Source organism: Brassica oleracea, chromosome C1 (genome assembly GCF_000695525.1).
Source record: "Brassica oleracea var. oleracea cultivar TO1000 chromosome C1, BOL, whole genome shotgun sequence".
NCBI classification, from domain to species: Eukaryota; Viridiplantae; Streptophyta; class Magnoliopsida; order Brassicales; family Brassicaceae; genus Brassica; species Brassica oleracea.
Window position 1 is genome coordinate 15,898,038 of NC_027748.1, and position 27,345 is coordinate 15,925,382.

Genomic DNA, 27,345 nt, shown 5'->3' on the forward strand with positions numbered 1-27,345 from the left:
GGGGGGAGGGGTGGAGAATACTGTCTATCTCCTGTAATTTTAGTTATTACAACTTATTAAAGTTCCTTTCCTTTCGTCCTTTGCAGAACCATTTTATGGCTCCATTTCATTATACAATCAAGAGAGGAAGGAGAAACTCTCTGAGGATTTTTATTTCCATATTTCGCCAACCGAAATGCAGGATGCAAGTCACTGAACTTTCTCCTTTTAGCCTTTTCCTTCTCATGATTGTGTGAAGTTGGTTTGGGTTATTTTCTCCACTTAAATATTGTGAACGTGCTCCATTTTTTTGTAGGCCAAACCTTCATCTGAAAACCGTGGAGTGTTTTATCTAGATGCCCCATCAGCATCAGTTTGCTTGCTGATTCAGTTAGAAAAGACAGCAACGGAGGAGGGAGGCGTTACAACATCTGTCTATTCCCGTAAAGAACCTGTAATTTCCCTTACTGTCGCTCGTGTCTCTTGTTCATGTCAATGCCTCGCTCTTAGTGCTTTTTTAGTAACATAAAGATAGTCTATGACTTACAATGGCATATAATATCATGACTTACAAACCGTGGAGTGTTTTAGCTTTGTCTATATCATAATTTTTGTAGTAACTCCATGATTTGGCCATTTGTGAATTAGGTGCACTTAACTGAAAGGGAAAAGCAAAAGTTACAGGTCTGGTCCCGCATTATGCCTTACCGAGAGTCTTTTGCCTGGGCAGTTGTTCCGCTTTTTGATAATAATATCACCACAAACACTGGCGAATCTGCTTCCCCTAGCAGTCCTCTTACTCCCAGTATGACTGCCGCAAGTTCCCATGATGGTGTTTTTGAACCCATGGCAAAGATCACATCAGATGGGAAGCAAGGTTCTTCAGGTGGAAGTTCTGTCGTTGTTGAAATATCTAATTTAAACAAAGTTAAGGAGAACTACTCTGAGGAGTCGATTCAGGTAGAGTGTTAAATTTTCACAGCCAACAAGTTTTTAAGTAATTCATGTTCTTTTATGATTGTTTTGAACTAGATATGGTGTAAAGTAATTTTCTTTATGATTTCCTAGAGTTCGTTCAACCTGATCATCGTAGTATGTCTGTTACTTGCTAGGTACCCTTTGGTTTGTCTTTCCTGAACTGGTCATATATGTAAGCAATTAGAGTTGTATACACAATTGATTGATTACATACAGCCTTTTTTATTTTAATAGACATTTTTTTTTCTGTATGAGCGAGTCAATTCATAAGGTTTGAGGAAGTGAAGTCCCTCATTTAGTTTTCTTTTTTCTGAAGTGTAGTTAGTGACTGAGTATATTTATTAAATGCATCACAAGAAAATAAGATTTCTGAGATGTCTCTTCTTACGCTTACAAAAAAGTTTCAGATCTGAATTGTAGATATAACTGGCATGCTTTTCATGCATATAATATCATACTGTATCTTGCTGCTTTCATTTGGAGGATAAACATATATAAAATCCCTATAGCCCATCTTAAACCTTTGGACATACACTAATATACTATTGTTTAATAACTTGTTCTTTGGTTTTTACAGGACCCTAAACGGAAGGTTCATAAACCTGTTAAAGGAGTTCTAAGACTGGAAATTGAGAAACATAGGAATGGACATGGAGACGTTGAAGATCTATCTGAGAATGGGAGTATCAGAAATGAATCTCTTGATCTGACTGACCGCCTCGGTGACCTGACGCTTATGAAGTGTCCTAGTGCTGGTTCCGGTGGACCCCATAACAGTGGTTCCAAGTGGAGTACAGAGGATGTTTCAAAAAACCTAACGAGCTCAAGTGGGAATGTTGACAATTGTTACTATGTAAGTATACCAGCTTTTATCATTCGTTCAACTCATTCCTTGTTCTTCTTCTTTAGCTTCCCTTTATTTTTTATCAACCTGTTTTCTCCTCCTGATAATCGATCTTTGACCGTGGTTCTACGTTGAAGTAAAACAGTGATCATTCTATTTTCTAACTAGTTATGAAGCTGGAAAGCTGTGTTCTAGTCCTTGCTATAATTGACCAACAATTTGATCTGGTTATCCATCTTCTGGTTCCAGGCTTTTGATTTCTGCTCTACGACAAGAAACGAGCCTTTTCTACATCTCTTCCATTGCCTTTATGTGTATCCCGTAGCTGTTACACTGAGTCGGAAGAGGAATCCCTTTATCCGGGTAGAATTGAGAAAGGATGATACAGATGTCCGAAAACAACCACTGGAGGTAATTGTTTTGATCATCACTAGTCCTGGGCACGATCATGCCTTTTTATCGAGTCTTTATTTGAATATTACTTTTGATTTGGCTAGGCAATATATCCAAGAGAGCCTGGTGTGTCACTCCAGAAGTGGGCTCACACACAAGTTGCTGTTGGAGCTAGAGCTGCTAGTTACCATGATGAAATTAAGGTGTCTCTCCCTGCCACCTGGACGCCATCACATCATCTGCTATTCACTTTCTTTCATGTTGATCTCCAGACAAAGCTTGAAGCTCCAAGACCAGTAAGATTTATATAGAGTTATGTGCTTATTCCTCTTTGATGAATCTGGTGCCTAGTTACTAATTATCTCTTATTTTTTTCAGGTAGTTATTGGATATGCATCACTTCCATTGTCTACATATATCCAGTATGTATATGATATCAGTCTTCCATATGGTCACTAGAATTTTCTTATGTTTTTTCTGAAAGAAGGCTTCTCTTTTAGATTTCCTTAGACTGCTAATGGGCGCGCGTTTTTCATGTGTGCGCAAAAGTGCTAGTATACAAACCAAAATGAAATTGAAACATGCAATAAATCATTGATGTCAAACTTATCTGGACAACTGGATTAGGCTATTTGTGCTTTCAGTAATAACAAGCTGGGAGAAGTGTATGCCTTGGTTTAGTAATTCTTTCTTTTACTGATAGTTTCTTTGATCATTAATGCAGCTCACGGTCTGATATTTCTCTTCCGGTTATGAGAGAACTGGTTCCTCATTATCTTCAAGAGACCACCAAGGTATGCTGTCATCATATGCTTTCATCATATGCTTTCATCATTGATTTATATCTTTTTCTGGGTGCTTAGCTAATGATTACTGGTCAAATCCACATGAATGTCTGAGAAAGTTGGGAAATGGACTAGGAAAATTGTTCATAGATGAAATAACGGTAAAGAGCAAAAAGGCTAGACTGTTAAGAAGGCGTAGTTACCTTAAGCAAAACAAACCATTACGATATTAATAAAAGTATATTCTGCCACCACATTGTGTGTGATTTGGTCTAGTTTAGAGATAGTGGTAGGTGAACCTGTTAATCAGATCTTGATTTTGACCTCGGTATAACTTGTGAGATAATTCTATTCTTAGTGTCCTTTTATTATTTCTAATCACACTGATTTGTATAGTATAATCTTATATCTTGATCAATACAACACTATTTCGAACATAATGTTGACGATGATACTGTCTGATATTCACAGGAGAGATTAGATTATTTGGAAGATGGCAAGAGTATTTTTAAGTTGAGACTGAGACTTTGTTCATCGCTTTATCCCACCAACGAACGTGTCAGGGATTTCTGTCTAGAATATGATAGACATACCCTCCGAACAAGCCCTCCCTGGGGTTCAGAACTGTTGCAGGTAGTCACATTAACTCTTGTCTCATTTGATTTATTTTCTTCACTTGTCTAGTAACATGCTCTTTATCTTTCTCCCAAGGCAATTAACAGTTTGAAGCACGTTGACTCCACTGCCCTGCTTCAGTTTCTCTACCCAATTCTTAACATGCTCCTTCATCTTATTGGCAATGGTGGAGAAACTCTTCAGGTTTGTCAGCTAAAAGCTTCTGATTCCTTTACCACATATTTGTGATATAAGCACTGGTAGATCGTATTTCTGTTGTCCATGTGAATTTTCTTTTACATCATTTACCACTCAATATGCACCATCCTGTATTTGCTTCAGGTCGCAGCATTCAGAGCCATGGTGGATATTTTAACTCGGTATGCAATTTACTGTATTTCACTCAACTGGGTTTAATCTAGTTTAATACGATTTGTCAAAGGACTTGTCGAGTTGGATCATATAATTGTTTACCAATAGAACTTAATCTCAAAGGATCATAGAAACTATTAAAAAAACTGTTGTATAAAGAAGGGTTTTAGGTTTAGCTAAATAAATAAAGAACGCTATGCCACAATGTCATTGGTGTACGATTTTGGATTGTCAACCGTCACTTCAGTTGCAATCAATGTGTATGACTAGACACAGTAAATGTACAACATGACCGCTTGATCCTTTTATTTGTATCCATCGATTATCAAGCATTAGATGCTCAGTTTGATATTTCGTTCTCTGTACCATTTTTCTCAATTGTAAGCCGGTGTATAAAAACCACAAGTTTGTAACGTCCTTTTGCTTAATAGATCTTTCAATTTGGTTTAACAGGGTGCAGCAGGTGTCGTTTGATGATGCTGACCGAAATCGTTTTCTGGTCACCTATGTTGATTATTCTTTTGATGATTTTGGAGGCAATCAACCACCGGTTTATCCGGGATTATCAACTGTGTGGGGAAGTTTAGCTAGAAGCAAGGTATAAAGTGCACACGTTTTGATAAAACTACTAGCTTATCTTTGTTCCAAAGTGATGTACATTCCTTAGACCTATCACTCATCCCAACGATAATAAAGCATATCTCCATCTCTCCTAGTCTTGCAGCTATATGCTGTGAATTTTCTTATTTTATTCTTAATTGGTTGATAAACACTATGACTTGTACAGGCTAAAGGTTACCGGGTTGGACCTGTATATGACGATGTTTTATCAATGGCGTGGTTTTTCCTCGAGTTAATTGTTAAATCAATGGCATTGGAGCAGGCACGTCTTTTTGATCACAATCTACCTTCAGGTACTTCTGTGGTATCCAGTTTCATTTTTTTTCCATAGAGTTTTCTTCGTTAAGCTTTCATGCAATGCTGTTCTAGGAATTGGCCTCTCCAAATAATAATTAAAAAACTGCATACCTAAATTCATAAAGAACGTGATGACCTGTAATATGGGTGATTGTCTAGAACTCAATGACTAAGGACTCTAGTAACTTATTTGTACTAAAGTCACGCATATTATGATAAAAAAAAAAAATTAAACTTACCCTTGGATACAGATTGCTAGCTTTCTTAATCTTAATGCCTTTTTTTCATGATTTTAGGCGAGGATGTTCCACCCATGCAGCTCAAAGAAAGTGTCTTTCGATGTATCATGCAATTGTTTGATTGTCTTTTAACTGAAGTTCATGAACGTTGTAAAAAGGGTCTAAGCTTGGCAAAACGTCTGAACAGCAGTTTGGCCTTCTTCTGCTATGATCTCTTATATATCATTGAGCCCTGCCAGGTCTATGAATTGGTATGTTTTGTTCAGACTATCGTACGTGGTAGCAACGGTTGCGTTAGTACTAAACTGCATTTGAGTTTCTATGGAAGTCTCTTGATGATATTATCTTTGGTTGACTTCAAGCATGAGAATGGTTTCATGAATTATTCTGTCATAGAAGTTTCGTTTTGATCTGATTAATGATTATTTACTGGTTAGGTTTGCTAGCAGCGTATTAATTGATCATGTGCATAAGTATGGTTTTCAGTTCTAAATATTGTATGTTAAAATTGTTCTTGAGAAAACCTTGAATTCAATACAGTCATAGAGCTTATCTAGTTATCAGTTGTCAGTAGTTTAGGACGTGGGAATAATCTAGGTCTTCAATTACGTTTGATAGTGATAAATTTAAATGTCCTTCTCTCACTCAACAGGTATCGTTGTACATGGACAAGTTTTCTGGTGTTTGTCAATCTATCCTACACGAGTGCAAGCTCACATTTTTGCAAATTATCTCCGATCATGATCTCTTTGTAGAAATGCCTGGCAGAGACCCATCGGACAGGTACTCTCCCATGGAAACTTCATCACATGTTTATTCAATTTGGCATTTTCAAACATTTGCACTTTATTGCTTGAAATCATTTTCTAAGTATTAGCACACTTGAGCACATAAAAGTTAGAATTAGAATGTTATGAAGCCACTTCTGCAGTAAGCACTTGAACTCTTAAAATGATGCAGAAAAGAGAAGCCTAAACTGAACCTACAGTCTTTTATTTTATGCGGCTTTGCATCTTTACATACTTTGGAAGGAGGGAGAAAGGAAATTTCCTGAGCTGACTCTATTTGTATGTTCTAGGAACTATTTATCATCCATCTTAATACAGGAGCTATTTCTCTCCCTGGACCATGATGAGCTGCCTCTGCGGGCAAAGGTATGTTTGGTTGCAAGTGTTTGTTCGTATGAGATACTTATGATGTAAGAAGTTTACATTGTAATGCGGATTCCTTTTTGGTATCCTTGCAGGGTGCAAGAATTTTAGTGATCCTCTTATGCAAGCATGAATTTGATGCTCGGTACCAGAAAGCCGAAGATAAGCTGTATATTGCACAGCTATATTTTCCTTTTGTGGGGCAGGTATGTCATGATGGCTTGAAAAATAATCACGCACAAAATCTTTCATTTACGTAGTAAAAAAAATGCTTCTTTAGTCCACTTCTGCTTTAAAAGGTTTCGTGATCAGTGGTTGTTTTCCAAGGCAAAAAAGTAGCCCAGAACCATTCACTCAGTTGCCCTCCCCCTCAGTTATCGTCATAAGCATTCGTTATTACTGGAATATAGAATATATGTTTAAAAGAATTAAATGGTGTGGCAATCACAAGCTTTATACTGGTTGCTGTGTCAAACGATCATAGCTAAAGCCAGCTGATATATTCGGCTGACAATTTATGTTTTATTTTCTTCCTTGTGCAGATTTTAGACGAAATGCCTGTTTTCTATAACCTAAATGCTACTGAAAAGCGTGAGGTTTTAATCGGTGTGTTGCAAATCGTTCGAAATCTGGATGACACATCACTTGTCAAGGCATGGCAGCAGAGCATTGCTCGTACAAGATTGTATTTCAAACTCATGGAAGAATGTCTTATACTATTTGAGGTTCCGTTCCACAACCCTTTCTTTAAACTTGGGAAAATACATTTACATCAAGGAAGCGCTATAAAATTGTTAAACTGGTGGTCTATGGTGTGTAATAAAGTTATCTATCATGCTCTGAAGTTTTGTTGGAGAAAATTTGACTTTATCTATTTGTGTGATGTGGTAGAATGATATGGGCGGCAGCTTACGGTCTATTAGCACTTAATTGTATTACACACAAATTTATATAGTTGTAATCTACATAATGTTTGACTCCTATGGCGATTGATAATCTTGAATTAATAAAACTTTCAGCACAAGAAAGCTGCTGATAGCATCCTCGGGGGCAACAACTCTCGTGGGCCTGTTAGTGAAGGAACTGGATCACCAAAGTACTCCGAGCGACTTTCTCCTGCTATCAACAATTATTTGTCAGAGGCATCCCGTCAAGAAGTCAGGGTGAGTTGCTGATTTTATTTTGTGTGTTCGTTCCTCTCATCTACTTTGTAGTAAAGACACATACCAGTTCACCTAGAATTCCTTAAAGTTCTTCTGGTAGACTTCTCAAAACTAAGTTAGAAACTCTTCTGCTTTTTTGCTTTTCTTAAGTTAAACCAAGGGAAGACTTAAGTATTGTCTGACGTTTTACTGCAGCTAGAGGGAACACCTGATAATGGGTACCTGTGGCAGAGAGTAAATTCTCAGTTAGCCTCCCCTAGCCAACCTTATTCCCTAAGAGAAGCTTTAGCTCAAGCACAATCTTCGCGGATTGGAGCTTCAGCCCAGGCATTAAGAGAATCGCTGCACCCTATTTTAAGGCAAAAACTGGTATAATTCTCTGTTGTCTTTCATGCCTTCTCCTTTATATTTATCATCATTTTTGTTGGCATAATCTTCAGTGAGCTGTTCTACTAATTGTATTCACATTGACCAGGAACTCTGGGAAGAGAATGTAAGTGCTACTGTTAGCCTCCAGGTTTTGGAGATCACTGAGAAATTTTCATCAATGGCAGCCTCTCACAACATTGCTACGGACTATGGCAAATTGGACTGCATTACTACAATATTGACAAGTTTCTTCTCCCGAAACCAGTCACTAGCCTTCTGGAAAGCCTTCTTTCCTATTTTCAACAGAATCTTTGATCTTCACGGGGCTACACTGATGGCAAGGGAAAATGATCGCTTCTTAAAACAGATAGCCTTCCATCTTCTCCGGCTTGCCGTTTACCGAAATGACAGTGTCAGGAAAAGAGCCGTTATTGGTCTTCAAATACTAGTCAAGGTGAGACATCGAGCTTCATGTAAAGACTTCTCAGTTTCTTGCCATCAGGCTTGAGTTCAATTGCTTTGTTCTTGCAGAGCTCGCTATATTTTATGCAGACTGCTAGGCTGAGGGCTTTGCTGACCATTACACTGTCAGAACTCATGTCGGATGTCCAAGTTACTCATATGAAAACGGATAATACATTGGAAGAGAGTGGAGAGGCAAGGCGGCTTCAACTGTCATTAAGCGAAATGGCTGATGAAGCTAAGAGTGTCACTCTGTTGAGGGAATGTGGTCTTCCTGATGATACTCTGTTGGTAATTCCCGGGAAGTTTACAGAAAACCGCTGGTCTTGGGCTCAAGTGAAACAACTTTCTGACAGCCTTGTTCTTGCTCTTGATGCGAGCCTTGGGCACGCTCTTTTGGTACGGTTTTTAAACAACTTGGCATTTTTTTAAAGATATCTTCTCTCGTTTTAGTGATAGAAGAAATGTTTTCTGCTAGTTTTGTTACCTGTATTAGAGGACTTGATTGCTAAACTGGTTCTTGCCTTTGTTATATGGCGGAAGCGTCATGTCTTCTACACTCAAAATCCTCCCCATCAGCACCTATTTTTAGTATTTTTATCGTGTTCATGAAACTGATAGGTCATAAGGTAACACAGGATTCAGTTTCCTGTGTAGGTAACACAGGATTCAGTTTCCTGTGTGTGTAAAATCGAACTTATAGTGTGTCCGAGTAGATCTGCATCTTGTGTCATGATCATGTGGATAATTTTATGCTTATAGAGAGTGGACTCCTTTCCCTTTTAAAATTTTTAATCTGGTTTAGAGTTTAGCAATTTTAGGAAGCTCCCTAATGGGTGAGTTAAGATATTTCTTTGAATGAATGTGAACGCAAAATTCTGTGGTTACAGGGATCTGTGATGGCTATGGATCGATATGCTGCAGCAGAGAGCTTTTACAAACTTGGAATGGCATTTGCTCCTGTTCCAGATCTTCACATAATGTGGTTGTTGCACCTATGTGATGCTCACCAGGAAATGCAGTCCTGGGCTGAAGCTGCACAGTGTGCTGTGGCGGTTGCAGGTGTGATTATGCAGGTAATAGCTTCTAAATTTATTGTGTGTATGTGATATCTCTTTGGCATTCAAATCTTCATGTCTACTAAATACTACTACTTGAACTTATATACATGTGTAGGCCTTGGTGGCTAGAAATGATGGTGTCTGGAGCAAGGATCATGTCTCTGCCTTGCGTAAAATTTGCCCCATGGTAAGTGGCGAGTTCACGACAGAGGCATCTGCAGCTGAAGTAGAGGGTTACGGTGCTTCAAAGCTAACAGTTGACTCTGCCGTCAAGTATCTACAGCTTGCAAATAAGCTTTTCTCTCAAGCTGAGCTCTACCATTTCTGTGCAAGCATTTTGGAGCTTGTTATACCAGTTTACAAGAGCAGGAAGGCTTATGGGCAGTTGGCTAAGTGTCACACGCTGCTTACTAACATATACGAGTCCATTCTTGACCAAGAATCAAACCCCATCCCATTTATCGACGCCACGTATTACCGGGTGGGATTCTACGGAGAAAAGTTTGGGAAGCTGGACAGGAAAGAGTATGTATACCGTGAACCGCGAGATGTGCGGCTTGGAGATATAATGGAGAAGCTGAGCCATATATACGAATCAAGGATGGACAGCAACCATATTCTGCACATCATTCCAGATTCGAGACAAGTGAAGGCAGAAGAGTTGCAGGCCGGAGCGTGCTACCTGCAAATCACTGCGGTTGATGCAGTCATGGAAGATGAGGATCTTGGGAGCAGAAGAGAGAGGATATTTTCTCTTTCGACTGGTAGTGTTCGAGCACGAGTCTTTGACCGGTTCTTGTTTGATACACCGTTTACAAAGAACGGTAAGACGCAAGGTGGGTTAGAAGATCAGTGGAAGAGAAGAACAGTGCTGCAGACGGAAGGATCGTTCCCTGCTCTCGTGAATAGACTGTTGGTTACCAAATCCGAATCCCTTGAATTCTCGCCGGTGGAGAATGCAATTGGAATGATTGAAACCAGAACAACCGCTCTTAGAAACGAGCTAGAGGAGCCTCGTAGCTCGGACGGGGATCACTTACCACGGCTTCAGAGTCTGCAGAGGATTCTTCAAGGAAGTGTTGCAGTGCAGGTGAGTACATATTGTTATCTTTGTTATTGTGTGGAAATGAAATGCTCATTAACCTTCTATGGAAACAATGCAGGTCAACAGTGGAGTCTTGAGTGTTTGCACAGCCTTCTTATCAGGTGAGCCTGCAACGAGATTGCGTTCGCAAGAGCTGCAGCAACTCATCGCGGCACTTCTTGAATTCATGGCGGTTTGCAAGCGAGCCATAAGGGTTCACTTCAGATTAATCGGAGAAGAAGACCAAGAGTTCCATACTCAGCTCGTCAATGGATTTCAGTCTCTTACCGCAGAGCTCTCCCATTACATTCCTGCTATCTTGTCCGAACTTTAGTGTAATCTTTGTAATTTTTGTCAGTGTTTATTACGAGTTTGTGTGTTTTATTTCCACTATTTGGTTTTGTTTAACTGCCTTTGGATAGCTTTGTTTGTCTATCTTTAAAGAAAAAAACACATACGCTTCGGATTACATCCAATCATCTGTTCTCGTGGCATACTTTAATTAAATGATTAGAAGAGGTAACTTGGAGGGAGAATTCTTCCCGTTCGGACCCACAGAAGAGACAGGTCTGGTCTAAAATTGTTGAAAAGAACCCTTCAAGCGCGCGTGGGCAAGCATAAATAAAGGAGAACCCTCCAAGCGCGCGTGGGCAAGCATAAATAAAAGAGAACCCATGTGCTTAATTGTGTTGTACCAAAAACTATACTCACTTTTATATCCTAACCACTAATTTAATAAATTTAAACCATCGGTATTTCCCAACCATGGTGTTCGTGTGACTCATGTTAGTCTCTGCTATATAAATATATACTAAATGTAATATAGTATGGGCGGACAAGAAACAAAATACAATAACACAAGTATGATTCATGCAATGGAGGATGGCCGCACAATCAAACAAACATATGGCATTTATGTTCGAGCGGTAGAAACTTGAGTATGTGTAGGGAGAAAGTTAACCGGATCCAATATGGAACCCCACATATATCAAATGCAAATAAAGGTAATGACAGTTGGTGAATAAAATGTATACGAGCAGTGTAAACAGCTAAGTATATTAATGTACATGGCTAATAAAATAGGAGATAAAACTTGTGAATTAATGGGGACCAAATAATCAGACTCTAATGTTGGGGAAATTATTTTTTCTGTTTTATACCAACCCGAGGTCAAAAGACTATACTATATGGCATATAATATGGTCATATAGTCAACCAATCAAGGAGATCTTTTCGTAAAGACTGTGAGCAAAATACAAAATAAGAGGCATGAGTTACATGGAAATATGACATCATCGACGGAGGGAACATATATGTACGCATGTACTTGTATGAAAAAACGCTAACATGCAACTATACTATATTTAATATAGTATGGCATCAGATTCAGATGTCTTTGTACAAACAAGATGACCGATACTATACTATATTAATAATGTAATAGTCTCTGTATTTGCATTATGTCGTACTGACATATAAAACAATCAAGCCTTGGCAATGGCTAAGGATAAATAAATACGTTGCGCTTAGTTGAAAATAAGATATAATTCGAAATAATACAAGAAATTCGGACGACATAGAAGTCCAAAGTGCACGCTTATGAAAAAAGTTAAGAAAATGCGATAAGTTCAATGTCTCAGCTGAAGAAAGTTAAACAGAGGGGAAGCATCAAGTGGATTATTACGGGAGTTGGTGTGGGTTAAATGTGGAGAATGCTTCAATTGCATATGGCATAACTGCAGTTTAAAATGCCTCTTTCGTTAGGGTCGCACACTGGTGCATGCACTGAGTGGCATTGAGGTCAATGAGAACAAGCAATGCAACACACGATAAACCTGCGAAATGGAATCATTGTATGTTATACTTACAAACCAACTTGATTACAATTTCAACTATTCTATATTGCATATAATATAGTCACATATATCACGACATGTTCAATTCAATATATATTTTTATACTATGCACATATATCATATAGCATAGTAAACTATGCTAAGAGACACACCTAGCTTGTAGACTATAATCGAACCATTTTTTTGACACCATGGTGACTATACTATATACTTTGCTCATCTAGTATGTATCTCTTTACATCAGTATACATGGTAGAACAATTTTCATACATTATAAAAAAAATATCAGGACTATTATAACAACGAACCCATTTCCGGATGTACATTAGACACAAAGAAAGTAAATGCAACAACATAACTAGGCCAATTGGCAATCGGTCAAATGTTCATTAGCTGACCATGTCAAAGAATACTAATAGTATAGTCACTGGGCCACATATGCTGAATTTTAGGCTATACAATTTATTCGTAATATTGACAATACATAATACAAACATGGACCATGGTATACTTCAAATATATATAAAGCAAAAGGACAGCTTGTATGCCACAAATAACTACACAAAACTTGGTCAAAGACAAGTTACCAAATATGCAGAACAAACAACGTCTATACTACTTATGTTTAGCAAATAGTTTAGTAATTTAGAAAATTAATTTGTTCTTGTATGATCGAACGGTGAAACAGTTTTAAAGTACCTTTCTTTATACTCCGAAGCCATTCACCCCTCAACCACAGATCTGCAATATATTGGCTAGGGTGGTATCGATTTCAAAAACCCGATCAGGTTTTCTCGGATAATGAAACTGGGTGCTATAATGCTATGAAATCAAAATTACCTGCCATGATGTCTTCCTTTTCTTCTCTGAATTGGAGCCACCAACGACATTTACCACCACCTTTTGTACCCAAAATTTGAAGTTGTGTTGCCTCACGCTTTAACCCACAACGATATGACAAATAGTCCGCCTTGTTTCACAAGTGAAACAAAAGTGAACTTTCTCCAAATCCGTCTTTGTTGTTGCTTTGTTGAGTGTAGAACGGGAGAAGAAATTGTTCAGTTGCCAGGGGTAAGTGAAATTGGAAGAAGTGGTGGTCCCAACGTTTTTTCACGCGCATGTTGGGGATTTTTGCCATTATACATAAATATACCGACTATATCGTAGCCTAAAGTATGCAATGGTTAGAATCTTTGTTTTGTGTGTTCCTATTGTTATGAGTTCAAATTTCCCTAACTTAAATGGTTACACATGTCTGAACAAAATACAACACATCATATGCCATTCGAAAACCACTTCTGAACTGACAACATAATGGTAAGAATAATAAGTTATACCACCAATGGTTAGAAACCTACTCAAGACTAATCATATTAATACATAAATAAAAACATTATTAAGCTATGAAAATATCACGTCTAAACATCCTTTAGCCCAATTTTTTTCACATGCTGAGGAGTCTCTTGAAAAAGAAGATGAGAGGCATTATCATTTTTTCAAATCTCAGTCAATACAACAAAAAAGAGCATTTAGCAAAGGTTTTTTGGGTTGCCGAAGTACACCATTTAGCGCAATTCCCCAAAAATTCATCAATCTAATCTTCAAGGATGAACAACTGGCATGTTTTTGTAACTTTTTCAAATTGATGGTATGTTCACAAAACAAATTGATTGTCTGAGGGTATTTTTGCAAATTTCGATAGCTGTCTTTCTTACGCAAGTCCGGATCATGTTGTAGTCGAATCCCAAAAGAAAAGATCACATCATCTCCAATCTCCATGGAAACAGCGTCGAGAGTCGAAGCAGTTACCAAAGGCGGCTTGCCTGTAGTCCCTTCCCAGTACATCCAGCCACCGGAAGCTCGACCCAACCTCCACCACGCCGGCGACGCTGCTCCAATCCCAACCATCGACCTCTCTATCTCCGATTCCGCGACGGAATCAATCGGCGAAGCTTGCCGCAACTGGGGAGCCTTCCACGTGGTCAACCATGGCGTCCCCATCCATCTCCTCGATCGCATGAAGTCTCTAGGCCTCTCCTTCTTCCAAGACTGTCCATTGGAAGAGAAGCTCCAATACGCCTGCGACTCAACCTCCGCCGCCTCCGAAGGTTACGGCAGCCGTATGCTCCTCGGAGCCGAAGGCGACGTCGTTTTGGATTGGAGAGATTACTTCGATCACCACACGTTACCTCTCTCTCGCCGCGACCCTTCTCATTGGCCGTTACATCCTCCTGACTACAGGTTCCTCCTTTTATTCCTTCACTTATGAAAAAAAAACACATCACTTGGGTGACATACCGCACCACCCGCACTGCCGTTAATAGTAACAATATATCTGTATATTTGAACGGCATATTGTTCGGTATAATTGTTCCTTACGTTACCATTTGGACTCCTAATGTTTTTTTATTGATTTGGGGGCTAGACAAGTAGTGGAAGAGTATGGTAATGAGATGAAGAAACTAGCTCAGAAGCTGTTGGGGATCATCTCAGAGAGCTTGAGTCTTCCATGCTCATCTATAGAGGAAGCTGTTGGAGAAATCTATCAGAACATTACCATGAGTTATTACCCTCCTTGTCCTCAGCCTGAGCTTACTCTTGGTCTCCAGTCACATTCAGACATGGGCGCCCTCACTCTTTTGATTCAAGATGATGTTGGTGGTCTTCAGCTTTATAAGGATGATCACTGGCTCACTGTTCCTCCCATCTCTCACGCCATTCTTGTTCTTATAGCTGACCAAACCGAGGTTGTTTCTATGTAATATTCTCTCATATAAGCTAGTAAGAAGCTCTGATCGTGCTCGGTCCTTTCTTACAGATCATAACCAATGGCATATACAAAAGTGCTCAACATAGAGCAGTGACTAATGCGAACAGGGCGAGGTTATCTGTTGCAACGTTTCATGATCCTTCTAAGACGGCAAGGATAGCACCAGCTTCTCACCTTATTGGGCAACACACCAAACCGGCTTACAAGGAAGTTGTGTACGGCCAGTATGTTTCTTCTTGGTACTCAAAGGGTCCTGAGGGTAAACGAAACCTTGATGCTCTCCTTTGCTAAATCTTATATCTTCAAACTTTGTTTAATGGCTATCTTTTTATTCTGTCTCAACTTGCGTTACCCGCAGTTTTTCAAGTTTATGTGCATCTGTAGACAACCTAAATTTCCAATACACAAAGTTGTTTTAACGATAATATGTCGTACACAAAGCTGGAAGCTGTAAGTTGAACAGAGTACTTGTGTCAAAGAAAATGGTAGAAAGATATGAGTTCTGTTGCTTGCTTGAAAAAGTAACAACGTCAAAAACAATACTTAGATGAGCGACGGTTTGTTTTTTCTTTTGTCTGAAACATTGCATCGGAGCCAGAAGCTACGATGAAGTGTTTTGCAAGAGTAAATTTTGCAACAGCAATTTTCTTGTACTCCACCTCTCTGCTTTAGCGCCTCTATCTCTGCCAACTCAATCAAATTTGTGTTTCTTTCTACAATGGATATAATGACATATTATTAGATCACGTTTACGCCTGCTATCAATCTAGACAATATATTGGTTTCCAAATGTTTCTTCTCTCACACCATGCAAAAGATAAAAATGCAGAGTATTTATATTCAATGTAAGGAGAAAATTTTGTTACCTAAAGCATAAAAATAGTCACTTTGATCCTTTAGATTAACTTTTTATTTTCACCACAATCATAAATCAACCTTAAACCGAAGTTTTTCTGAACTTGAATCATAGAAGCTTGAACATTAATATTTTCCACTTTGATTTAAGTTTCATATTTTCTCAACATACTACGCGTGCTTAGGATTTAACCTCTAACAAAGATGACACTTCATTTTTAGTTGGTCAGCTTTAGAGGCTCTAAAACTTCTAAAACTGTAACAAACTTGTTAACATGGATAGTGATGTAGCGCATCGTATAGCTTTTACGCAAAGAATTATGATCTCTATGTTCATAATAGATATGATGTTTTTTTTTGCTAAACTGTAAATATCATTAACTAAAATTAAACTTTTGTCTTTTACAAAATAAAAGGCTTTTACATATATTTTTCTTCGCAAAAATTAAATAAAAAACAAGAAAGATAGTAGATTTTTAGCTATTGGGAATGACCGGGTCATCAGATCCAAAGTGCCATGATGTTGGTGAATTTGCACCTCTTGTGCCTTGCAGTTATTGTGTTCCTCACATCTCTATCTATTAATCTGAAAGTTTCAGCGTGAAGTAGATATGATGTTTTAAGGCTTGTAAAAACAACTTTGATTTTGAATATACATCAAGCCTCTGAAACTAGCTTTCATAGCACGAAGAAGAGTATTCGTAACTTCTAACGAGCTTTCTAAACACATGAAAAAATATTCCCAACCATCAAGCCCCTGAAACTAGCTTTCATTGCGTCCACATGGTCTCTACCACTTTGCATGCCTCCTGGTTTACTCTCCGACACACAATGCCTCATCAATTATTTCAACGACTACGTCAAGACATAAACCCTCAGTTTATCCTTCTCCATCTCAGCATATCTTGCATCCACATGGTAACCCACCACTGTGCATGCCTTATGTAGTAACGACTAATGTATCCAACATCAGTGACTTCGTCGCCAAGTTAGTCACGGAAGACTATTGACATATACCATCTTGAGGTTGAATTTTAGCATATCTTGCATCTTCGTAAACCAGAAGTTGAATTTTAATTTTCTAAATGTTATCGGACAAATAGTCAAAGTGACCCATCTTGAGGTTGATTCAGTCAATGGGAAAGACACCAACAAGATTTCCATTGAACTTCACAACCTGAGTATCTATCGAAGACTAAACACGACTTATATTCAACCACAACATCAAATACAATTTTTAAACGACTAACATCTTCTATTTGAATTAGGGACGAACGTCTCCCACCTGTATTATGGGGTCAATTTGCAACAGATGTTGCTGATGATATTCAGGTTTGTAGTCAACATTCACTGATTTGTGTTTTGAGGTTTAGAAAGATTAAAGTTTGAAAAGTTAAATATTTACGGATGTAGACAGTTTCTCATTGATGGTGGATCTTATATTAGTAGTGTTTTTTTTTTTTTGACGAAAATATATTAGTAGTGTTTCTAATTGTATATTTGAATATATTTTTTTTTGGCTGAAGATCGGAGCATCTCCAATGCCTATAATGTGTCAGATATCACACCTAAATTCGAATATGGCAGCGGTGGAAGTTTTTGTGTCTATTTAAATTTTATTATGAACTTTTGGTCAATAATTCACTTCAGGCATGTTTGTTGGAATGTTTTCCTTAAACTAATCGACCATGAGTATTTTTAGTTTTCTTTTTATTCTATATATGTAGGTTACCACACGATGATATATCATTAGCAATTATGGACTCAAAGCCTCTATTTTGGTGATTGGAGTTTAAAAAAAGGATGATTTTTTTTTGTTCACACACCTAGAAAATCTGTGCCTCAAATGTTTGAATCAAGACAGGTTTAATAAGTTTTACACTTATTTGTTCTTACTCTGATTTACTTTTATCTTTCCTTAAACAATTTTTCATGTTTATATAGGTGGAGAAGTAAACAATAAATTATGCCTCGGTGAGAAAGGATTCTCCCAGGCACATACTCCAAGACGGGCATAGCAACTTGTCTAACGTTCGAAAGTCTTGATAGTGACTACTCAAGAAGTTACCGAATTTGGAAGAATCCACCGGTCCGTTCATTGCCTCCTTGTGAAAACTCTATTATCTTACCGGAAGTGGCATCCTCCAAGGATTTTTTTCTCAATTCCTCAAGCTTCAAGATCTCACAACTTCGTAGATCTAACTCCATTTCTACGAATATTCCGCTATTAAATCACTTCCAAACTAGCAGTAAGAGTCTTTCTACTACCAAGAATTCCTGAAACCAGAAACAAGAGTTATTGAAAGGTGTAGAGATACGATGGCAAGTAGATTTACCAAGGAAGAAAAAGGAAAACATCACCTCTCCGGAGACATGGAACCCACCATCAAGAGAATCAAAGCTCACTACGTAGACAACTCAATCCTCATCAAGGAAAACATGCTCACACTCATAGGCAGAGTCACCAACCCACAAGAACAAAAAATCTGGGTTCTCCTCCCAGCGCTGCCTCGCAAATGGCACCTACAAGGGAAGGTTACCGGTTCAGATCTCTGGAATGGTTGCTTTCAGTTCAGATTTGAAAGAGAGGAAGAACTACAGAGAGTCTTAGATAACAGACCCTATCATTTTGCTTACTGGATGATCATCCTTCAACGATGGGAACCTGTCATATCTGCTACCGCTCCATTACTGGCATGAAGACATGATATGTGACATTGGAAAGGAGTTGGGAACGCTGCTGAATCACGAACTCACCAAGACATCTGCAAGAATCAAAGTCTTAATTGACGGTCTCAAACCTCTAGAGAATAAATCCATTATAGAGTTTGATTCTGGAGAAGAGAGTTTCATTTACCTAGAGTATGAAAGATTGGAGAATCATTGCTCCTTCTGCCAGTCTCTCTCCCACCTAAAAGAAGACTGCCATAATCTTATGTAAAGAAACAAAACCTTAAAACTTCAGGAGGAAGAAGATCTCCACAACTTGGGTAGAGATCTAAATCACAAGAGCATAAAACAAGATACTCATACCAAAGACTGATAAACCGTTCTTCAAGCCAAGGAAGAGAGTTCCACAAGAATGATATGAGCGCAAAGACATTCAACGAAAGAGTCGACAGACATGGCAACAGTTTCGGAGATAGAGTAGCAACTAAACAAACTAGAGTGCCCCCGCCGGCCAGAGCTCTGACTTCTAAGGCAGATACTACACAGAACTAGAGAAGCAGATCTAACAATCTTGTGGTGGAGGTCCAAGGTTATAACTCCCCCCTGTACACAGTACAAAGAGAGGAGTTGGAAGGACGACAACATAAGCGAGCTCCATTTCCTCAGAGAGGCCTTAAGGAATGGAGAGTTAAACCACTAGCTCTGACATCTCCACCTAAAGTGAATGACGAGATACACATGATGACTCCTCATCCACGAAGAGACCAGAACCTGCAAAGCAAACCTCTTACTCCAATGTCAAATATCAATCAGACAGAAGAAGAAATTCAAAGAGATCTAGATGAGGCCACATTACTCTACCTTAGCTGTCCAGATCCAACAGAAGCAGTGGCTAGAAGACAACGTGTAATGAGTAGTGATGCCAAGGGCCAGAGAGCAGAAACAATGGTTGTTATGATGAGATCAACTTCGAATCACCTAAAACAGATACCTGCGGGAGCTCAGGAGATTAGAACAGGTTATAAGCAGACAAAGGAGCGTATAATGGAAGATCTCCAAGATGTCACAAAGCAGTACCTTAGCTGCACAGTTTCTACGGAAGCTGCAGCTAGAAAACAGAGAGTTTTAGCGGATGGCACCTCGGGCTTAATGGAAGAGACAGCAGACTCTATTTTGGCTACCTCAGCAAACATCAGACGCCCGCTATCTCCATGGGAACGAGGAATAAGGTCAGAAAGCCCTCAAGCGAAGGATAATCCTCTGAACGCTCTCTTCTGCACTGCCAGTCTCTCATGCTTAGCCCACAAGGAGGAGAAGATAAGGACGATGACAATGAGCTTGATCCCTATTACAGTGAAGTCTCCCCACCACAAGTGGCAGCACCTATACGCAAAAAAAATGAAAGATCAGCAAGGATGAAATCAATTATTATCAGCCCTAATGTGGAAAGGGAGGAGCTACCTCCAAAAGCTCGAGAACACCAAGAACAACTGATCCCATCTGAGCAGGAGGAAATTCTGCGAGATTTTCAAAACAAAGTAAGAAAACCCCGAAACCCTGCAAAGATAATTAAGAAGCTCGAGAAACAGCCCTAATCTCAGAGGAACTAGTTTCAAGAAAAGGAAGTTAACACAGGTGCAAAACTCACCTAGTGGAGGAAGAGGTGCAGGTGAAGGTACATCCAGAGCAAATCAGAAAAGAAAGATAACAAATGACCCAAAAGGACGCTCCCAAGGGACGGGAAACCCACCAATCCAACTCATACCAGCAATGACCCGAAAGAAAGCGGATTTTCGGGACACTCCACCCCGGGCTCCTTAGTCGTATTAAGCTGGAACTGCTGCGGGTTGGGGAACCCTGCAACAGTCCAGCGGTTGAGGGAGATACATAAGAGGAAATTTCCTGATATTTACATCCTCATGGAAACCAAGAACAACCTGGAAACAGTCAAGAAGAAACTGCAAGGCCTTCCACTAGATAACAACCATGAAGTTCCCCCTAACAGTCCAGGGAGTGGAGGCCTGTTTCTCATCTGGAAGAACGACATCCAACTTACAGTTAGAACGAGCAATAAGAACTTTATTGACACGCTAATAACAGAGAAAGGGATTACCTTCCAAGTCACCTTTGTTTATGGAGAGCCAGACCATACAAAGAGACTCGCTGTCTGGAATGAACTGTCCTCTTTACAACCTGCGACAGGAGACCCATGGTTTTTAACTGGTGATTTCAATGAGATTACAGACAATAGTGAAAAGAAAGGTGGACCGGAACGAGCAGAAGGCACTTTCTGCGCACTTAGAACCTTCTTATCGGAGAATGATCTTTTTGACATCAAGCATTATGGGAACTTTCTCTCATGGAGGGGAAACAGAAGCTCACACGTGGTACAATGCCGTCTCGACAGGGCATTAAGCAACAGCGAATGGCTAAACATCTTTCCCTCATGCCGAAGCCAATATCTGAAATATGAAGCATCTGACCATCGCCCTCTCCTAACCTTCATGGACACACGAAGAAAGAAAGGTCTTAAAATCTTCAGGTTTGATCGAAGATTAAAAGATAACGATGAAGTAAAATTGATCATCAAGAATGTTTGGGAAGCAGATACTCACCTGAGTGTTGAAGAAAGATTAAGCAGCTGCAGAAAATCCATTTGTAGATGGAGTAGAGAGTTCCAAATAAATAGCAGGAAGACCCTAGACGGTCTGCGTGAAGATTTAGATGAAGCTCTGTCTAATCCAAGCCCAGACGAGGACCTGATTCATAAAATAAATATGAGTCTGCTACTGGCATACAAACAAGAAGAAGAGTATTGGCAACAACGCAGCAGACAACTATGGCTAACACTGGGTGATTCAAACACAAGTTACTTCCATGCCGCAACAAAGACAAGAAAATCTAGAAACCGTATGACGGTTATAGAAAATGATGATGGAGTACCTTGGTTTGAGGAGGATCAAATAGCTGATGTGATTTGCAAATACTACGAGGATCTCTTTACCTCCTCTCCAAATGAAGGCCTGCAGATTGTAGAAGAAGCACTCCAACCCTGCGTCGCCCAACAGATAAATGAAGAACTCATAAAAGAGCCAACACCAGCTGAGATAAAAGAAGCTACCTTTGCCATTCATCCGGACAAAGCTCCAGGACCGGATGGGTTCTCAGCTAGCTTCTTCCAAGCCAACTGGGAGACGGTAGGACCGGCGGTAACTAGAGAAATAATGTTGTTCTTCTCAACTGGTATGCTCCGCCCCTCGCAAAACGTTACACATGTTAGACTGATCCCGAAGATAGTAGGAACAAAGAAGGTTGCAGATTATCGTCCTATAGCTCTATGCAACGTATTTTTCAAGATAATTTATAAGATGTTGGCGTTAAGGCTAAAACCAGTGCTCCACACGATCATATCAGAGAACCAATCAGCATTTATACCAGGAAGAGCTATAGCAGACAACATTTTGATCACACATGAAGTACTTCAATTTTTGAAAACGTCTCAGGCGAAAAAAAGATGCACGATGGCGGTAAAGACTGATATGTCTAAAGCCTATGACAGAGTTGAGTGGAGATTCATAAAAAAAGTCCTACAACGTCTAGGCTTTCATGCAAAATGGGTGAAACTAATAATGCAATGTGTTTCTACAGTATCATACTCATACCTAATCAATGACTCCGTTCATGGGGCGGTAACGCCTAAACGAGGAATAAGACAGGGAGATCCACTCTCCCCCTATCTGTTCATCCTCTGTGGCCAAGTTCTATCAGGTCTATGTCGTAATGCGGAAAAAGAGGGTATGTTGCAAGGAATAAGGGTCGCGAGAAACTGTCCAAGGGTGAACCACTTGCTATTTGCAGACGCCACCATGTTCTTCTGCCAAACTTCAGTACCGAACTGTGATAAATTGAGGAGCATCCTATAGAAGTACGAGCAAGCTTCGGGACAAAAGATTAATACCACCAAATCTTCCATCACCTTCTCATCAAAGACTCCTGAAGAGACAAAGAAGTTAGTGAAAGAAAATTTAGGAATCGACAAGGAGGGAGGGTTCTGGTGGGACACTTCAGATGGTAAAAGAAAGATGTGCTGGGTGGCTTGGAATAGACTCACTAAACCTAAAGCAGGAGGAGGTTTAGGACTGAGGGATATACAACTTTTCAATCAAGCCCTATTGGCTAAACAAGTGTGGAGGGTACTAACAAATCCAAATTGTCTCTTTGCGAGAGTGCTCCTAGGTAAATATTGCAATAACAAATCATTTATGGAGGTGAAATTGCCTACGGTTTGTTCGCATGGATGGAGAAGCATACTTCATGGAAGAGAACTACTAAAAGGAAATGTAGGTAAAGCCATTGGGAACGGTCTAACCACTAGAGTTTGGAAAGACTCATGGATCTCGCTAGATAAAGATACTAAGTTCTATGGCCCTATCCAAGAAGACGCTCTGGACCTCACAGTTTCGAACCTCCTAACTTCAGACATGCAATGGAATAAAAGCATAATTGAGCAACTATTACCTCAGGTAGCGAAGGAAATTCAGATGTTGCAGCCAGGACACAGAGCAGCCAGAGACATCTACGTGTGGCAACCCCTCCAATCTGGTGTATATAGCACCAAGTCAGGCTATTACACTGCAGCTATGAAAGATCAAATCCAAGTAAGACCGAGTGATGATTCCTTCGACTGGATAAAAGATATTTGGGCAGAGAGAAGCCCACCAAAAATGAAACTATTCATGTGGTCCATTGCCCAAGAAGCTCTTCGCTGGGAGAACTCCTACAAAGGAGAGGAATCCAATCAGGAGTGGCTTGTGTCCGATGTAATTAAGTGGAATCAGCAACACATACATTTTTCAATTGCCCATTCGCACAAGAAGTCTGGAAGCTCATCCCAATGAAAAGAGTAGTTCACCTAGCTACTGATATCGACTTCACAAACGCAATAGTAGCCTTCAGGCAAGCGGTTTGCCTACCCCCGACAGGCATCACAACGACTATTCTCCCGTGGGTGTGTTGGGCCCTTTGGTCAGCTCGAAACATGCGCATATTTGAGAATCACACTCTCACAGCTATAGAAGTGGCGACAAAAGCCCTCAAATTAGCAAGAGAATGGATAAATGCCCAAAATCAAATCTTGAAAGGGAATGGTCCAGTACCTCAACCCAAGCAGGCGAAGCGACAACAGATGATCACCGGAACGACAGCGACATGCAGATCTGACGCAGCCTATGACAAGCGATCCCGAAGGGCAGGACTGGCATGGATCTTCAAGGAACCATCTGGTACCCATCTCAATCAAGGAGCCACCACACATGATCTCGTTAGCTTTCCACTAATGGCAGAAGCGCTCGCTCTTCGAAACGGATTACTTTCTGCAGTGAATCTCGAGCTAGACAAGCTCCAGATCTTCTCTGACAACTCAACCCTCATCCGAGTAATCAACAACGACACACATGTGAAGGAAATCTTTGGTATTCTCAAAGATATCCAACAGATTTCCTCTGTTTTTGTCGAGATAACGTTCTCTCACACTCCTCGGTCTTCCAATGTCGAAGTCGATCGTTTAGCTAAACATGTACTTTCATCTTCTCTTGTAATGGATCCAATAATGGGCTAACTTGGGCCCGAGGCCTCTTTGACTTTTATTTAATTAAATGAATAAGTGTTACAAAAAAAAAACATTGGGATTTTTCGTTTAGATCAAATTTGATTACACACGAAATCACTACTATATAAAAGGAGCTATTTTTGGAGCTTCTAAGAGGTGCCACGTCGGATGAAATATTCCTGGCCAATCATTTTGCCATGTCAGCTTGAATTCTACGTACTACTCAATTCTTCGGCGACAAAAAGAGTTCTGAGTTTTTCGAGCTTTGTATAAATCCCATTGAGTGGCCCAATAAAGGTATCAAAATCGCATCTCCAAACACGGGGAACGTCGTTTTGTTTTCCTCCTCTTCGACAGCTAAACACTTACCTTCTCCGCCGTTCGGGATCACCGGTGAAACGGAATAGAGATTCAAGGCTAGGGAAAGAAGGCAAAAGGGAGTTTGCTCCCTACTCCGGTGAACACCGGTGACTATCACTCCGAAGTCCTGGACATCACCTGGCAGGTGTCCAAGCCGACATAGGATCCATCACCAAACGCCTTCGTTCAAGCACCCCAGAGGAGCCCCGCGACCTAAGCACGCCAGATCCAAGGAGAAGACCCGACTCTTGAAACCCTAACGCTGCCGCTTTCGCAGATCCGCCACCACACAGGTCCGAGACGCTGCTACTCCTCCACTCTCCCAGCGGTGAAGAGAAGGCTCCAGGCCAACGAGAAACGAGCTAAAGTGAACCGCCATCTCTCTAGAAAGCTCCGCCGACACAAAACCATTCTCACCAACGGCAACAAACCCACCCCCCATGACTGACAAGCGGCTACGGGCAGCCTCTCAGTTGTCCTCAAAACCGAAAACGCCACCATCAAACCGACGAGCCACCGGAGAACGAGAAACCGTAGAGGTCAAACCGCACAGATGACCTACCCGTCTCGCCGAAAAATATTTCAATCTCTCAAGGAAATAAAATTCCAAGCTGTGACTCAAAACTGTCACTTTATGCCTGTCATGCATCTGGATCAGGTCCTCAGAAAAATGGCAGTCGAGGATCTAGAGGACACAATTCACAAATCAAGCCTAAGATTAGAAGAATCATGGTATTTCATATAAAATCCTTTATCTACCATGCTCTATCTTTTTTAACATATAATTGTTGTGTTTGGTGTACCCACCCAACAAATGGGTTGGGTTTTATCGTGATGAAGAGTAAGAAAATGCGCTTTTGAAAGAATTTTCATGTTCTTAAACCCTCCGAAATCCCATAGAAATAGTGGCACGAATCTAGAACATTTCTGATTTTTTTAATTGAAATATAAAGAAGGAAAACTTATCACGCTAGAAGTTTATGATGTTCAATGTGTGGTTTAAGAGATATGTTTAAACGTTCTCTTGAAGTATAATATATAATCATATACCAAATGGTTATGTTTTAGAGCATGATATATTGAATACATTGCTATTGATATAGGTTCCATTTGGTAAAGTTGTGAGATGTCCGAGCTGTTTGATTGGCATTGCTGTTCCACAACCCCAGAATGGAGTTCAGGTAACGATGTCCCCATCCGATCGACAGTTAGTGATAAGCGTTTTCTACAAGTTTAACTGCTAAATATGTTTCGTATGTTCCTAGATTGTCTATGTGATGCAGCTTATTTTGGTTCTAGAGAGTGGGTTGTGTTTCGTTATTTGACCTAAAAAAGACTGAGATGTGTGGTGTTTTGATGCTGAAATATTCACTTATTCTAAGGAGCACAATCTTTTGAACGCAGCAAATACGTTCCTTCGTAGGAAAAAGGGCTAAAGACTAATCCAGATAAAGAAGAACAAAGTCACCTCTTCCATGCACTCTATAGTGGTGAAATTCCCATCGTAAACACAGTTTAATATTAAAAGAATGAAGTTAGATACAGAATTTTAACCGTTGCAATGGATTTCAGGTTCAAACACCTTCGGATACAGCAGAAACGCACCAGTTTGGCGCTGAGACAGCTGAGCTCCCTGTGCAAGAAGAAGAAAGAGTGACAATTGCGTTTGCTGTTCCATAACATGTTTGCAGACAAGTGAGGCACTGAACAATACCATGTTTTTTTTTCTAACATTTACATATGAATATTTAGTCTGAGGCTTAAGTAGAAACTCAATTATTCCACAGGAAAGCATTGCTCAACAGATAGAGCAGATCTTGGAACTCGAAAACTTTGAAGAGGTATACAATTCTAAAATTACTTTACATCTAAATCAAATGTATATTTAGTGAAATCTTCCAGTTCATTTGGGACAAAAGAAAGCATACTTGCTTTGTGTGTTAATGTTACTTTGGTGTTTGTTGTATGCGATGCAGAAATGTAAACTATAGGCCGAAGCAAACGATGAGTCAGAGAGACTTCTCAGCTCTCAACCTTAAACCTCTATATTAACAAAAAAAAACCTGGTGAGGAAATCATTATCATCTTCAATCATCATCACAACATAGCTCATCCTCATGGTAAGCAATCATCTTTCAGAGACATATGTATGGCCTTAATGATGTCTCTGCGGAACTGCAAACTAGATTCTTCAGTGACATGAACCTGTGGAATGTTGAGTTTATGATGATATACATGTATGGTATTATAGAATCCTGGATTTTAAAAAGCGTGCCTTAGGGTTGCTAAGGCTTATTAGAATCTATATCTCTCTTTCTGGGAGGAACACAGAGCTTGATGTAATCATAACACGAGAACTCGAGAAGGTTTGCTGATTTTTTAAAGCTTGTGTGTTTAACATGCTTAAGTTGTTTGTTGAACTAATTGTATTTTATTTTCGATCTGATTTATACTATGTTTGTTTGTTCAGTATTTGCAAGTTGTTGGATTGTACGAGGATAAGGAGGAAACATGTAGAATGAAGGAGGTTCTGGGGAGGCTTAATCAGTTTATACTACTTTGTAACTATAAGAAATTGTGCTTATAGATATTTCGTTTATGGTTATGATAAGGATTGAATGATCAGCTGCTTCATGAGACAATGTAGAGCAACAGAGATATTTACTTCCGGCTAGGGGTAACCATAAAGAAATATAGAAGATTAACTTTGTTTTACTCTCTAATCAATTATTTAATATTAATATAACATATAAATTTTATATGATTAAATAAAATTCGGTTTTTAATTATATATAAAATTCATTAAGTTTTAA

General features: G+C 39.6%; 3 protein-coding genes across 3 annotated transcripts in view; all 3 read left to right on the top strand.

Moving 5' to 3' along the window:
• LOC106308941 (guanine nucleotide exchange factor SPIKE 1) overlaps positions 1-10,882 on the top strand; it is a 12,137-nt gene extending 1,255 nt beyond the window's left edge. Inside the window, exons 6-30 of the mRNA XM_013746044.1 lie at positions 87-184; positions 296-433; positions 628-939; positions 1,535-1,810; positions 2,051-2,212; positions 2,299-2,490; positions 2,573-2,616; positions 2,919-2,988; positions 3,451-3,612; positions 3,691-3,798; positions 3,937-3,974; positions 4,420-4,564; positions 4,754-4,880; positions 5,181-5,374; positions 5,776-5,906; positions 6,202-6,277; positions 6,370-6,480; positions 6,817-6,999; positions 7,294-7,437; positions 7,633-7,806; positions 7,913-8,260; positions 8,338-8,667; positions 9,159-9,344; positions 9,445-10,419; positions 10,493-10,882. Coding sequence (XP_013601498.1) covers positions 87-184; positions 296-433; positions 628-939; positions 1,535-1,810; positions 2,051-2,212; positions 2,299-2,490; positions 2,573-2,616; positions 2,919-2,988; positions 3,451-3,612; positions 3,691-3,798; positions 3,937-3,974; positions 4,420-4,564; positions 4,754-4,880; positions 5,181-5,374; positions 5,776-5,906; positions 6,202-6,277; positions 6,370-6,480; positions 6,817-6,999; positions 7,294-7,437; positions 7,633-7,806; positions 7,913-8,260; positions 8,338-8,667; positions 9,159-9,344; positions 9,445-10,419; positions 10,493-10,747 — 4,979 coding nt within the window. The 3' untranslated portion in view covers positions 10,748-10,882. The remainder of the gene's footprint in view (positions 1-86; positions 185-295; positions 434-627; positions 940-1,534; positions 1,811-2,050; positions 2,213-2,298; positions 2,491-2,572; positions 2,617-2,918; positions 2,989-3,450; positions 3,613-3,690; positions 3,799-3,936; positions 3,975-4,419; positions 4,565-4,753; positions 4,881-5,180; positions 5,375-5,775; positions 5,907-6,201; positions 6,278-6,369; positions 6,481-6,816; positions 7,000-7,293; positions 7,438-7,632; positions 7,807-7,912; positions 8,261-8,337; positions 8,668-9,158; positions 9,345-9,444; positions 10,420-10,492) is intronic.
• A 3,107-nt stretch (positions 10,883-13,989) lies between these two features.
• Positions 13,990-15,501, top strand: LOC106322636 (leucoanthocyanidin dioxygenase). The gene is made up of 3 exons (XM_013760721.1): positions 13,990-14,510; positions 14,695-15,016; positions 15,088-15,501. The coding sequence occupies exons 1-3, from the start codon at positions 14,047-14,049 to the stop codon at positions 15,328-15,330; spliced, it is 1,029 nt and encodes a 342-aa protein (XP_013616175.1). The 5' UTR covers positions 13,990-14,046; the 3' UTR covers positions 15,331-15,501.
• A 7,957-nt stretch (positions 15,502-23,458) lies between these two features.
• LOC106333014 lies at positions 23,459-26,212 on the top strand. The gene is made up of 3 exons (XM_013771501.1): positions 23,459-24,139; positions 25,636-25,713; positions 26,105-26,212. The coding sequence occupies exons 1-3, from the start codon at positions 23,459-23,461 to the stop codon at positions 26,210-26,212; spliced, it is 867 nt and encodes a 288-aa protein (XP_013626955.1).
• The last annotated feature ends 1,133 nt before the right edge of the window (positions 26,213-27,345 follow it).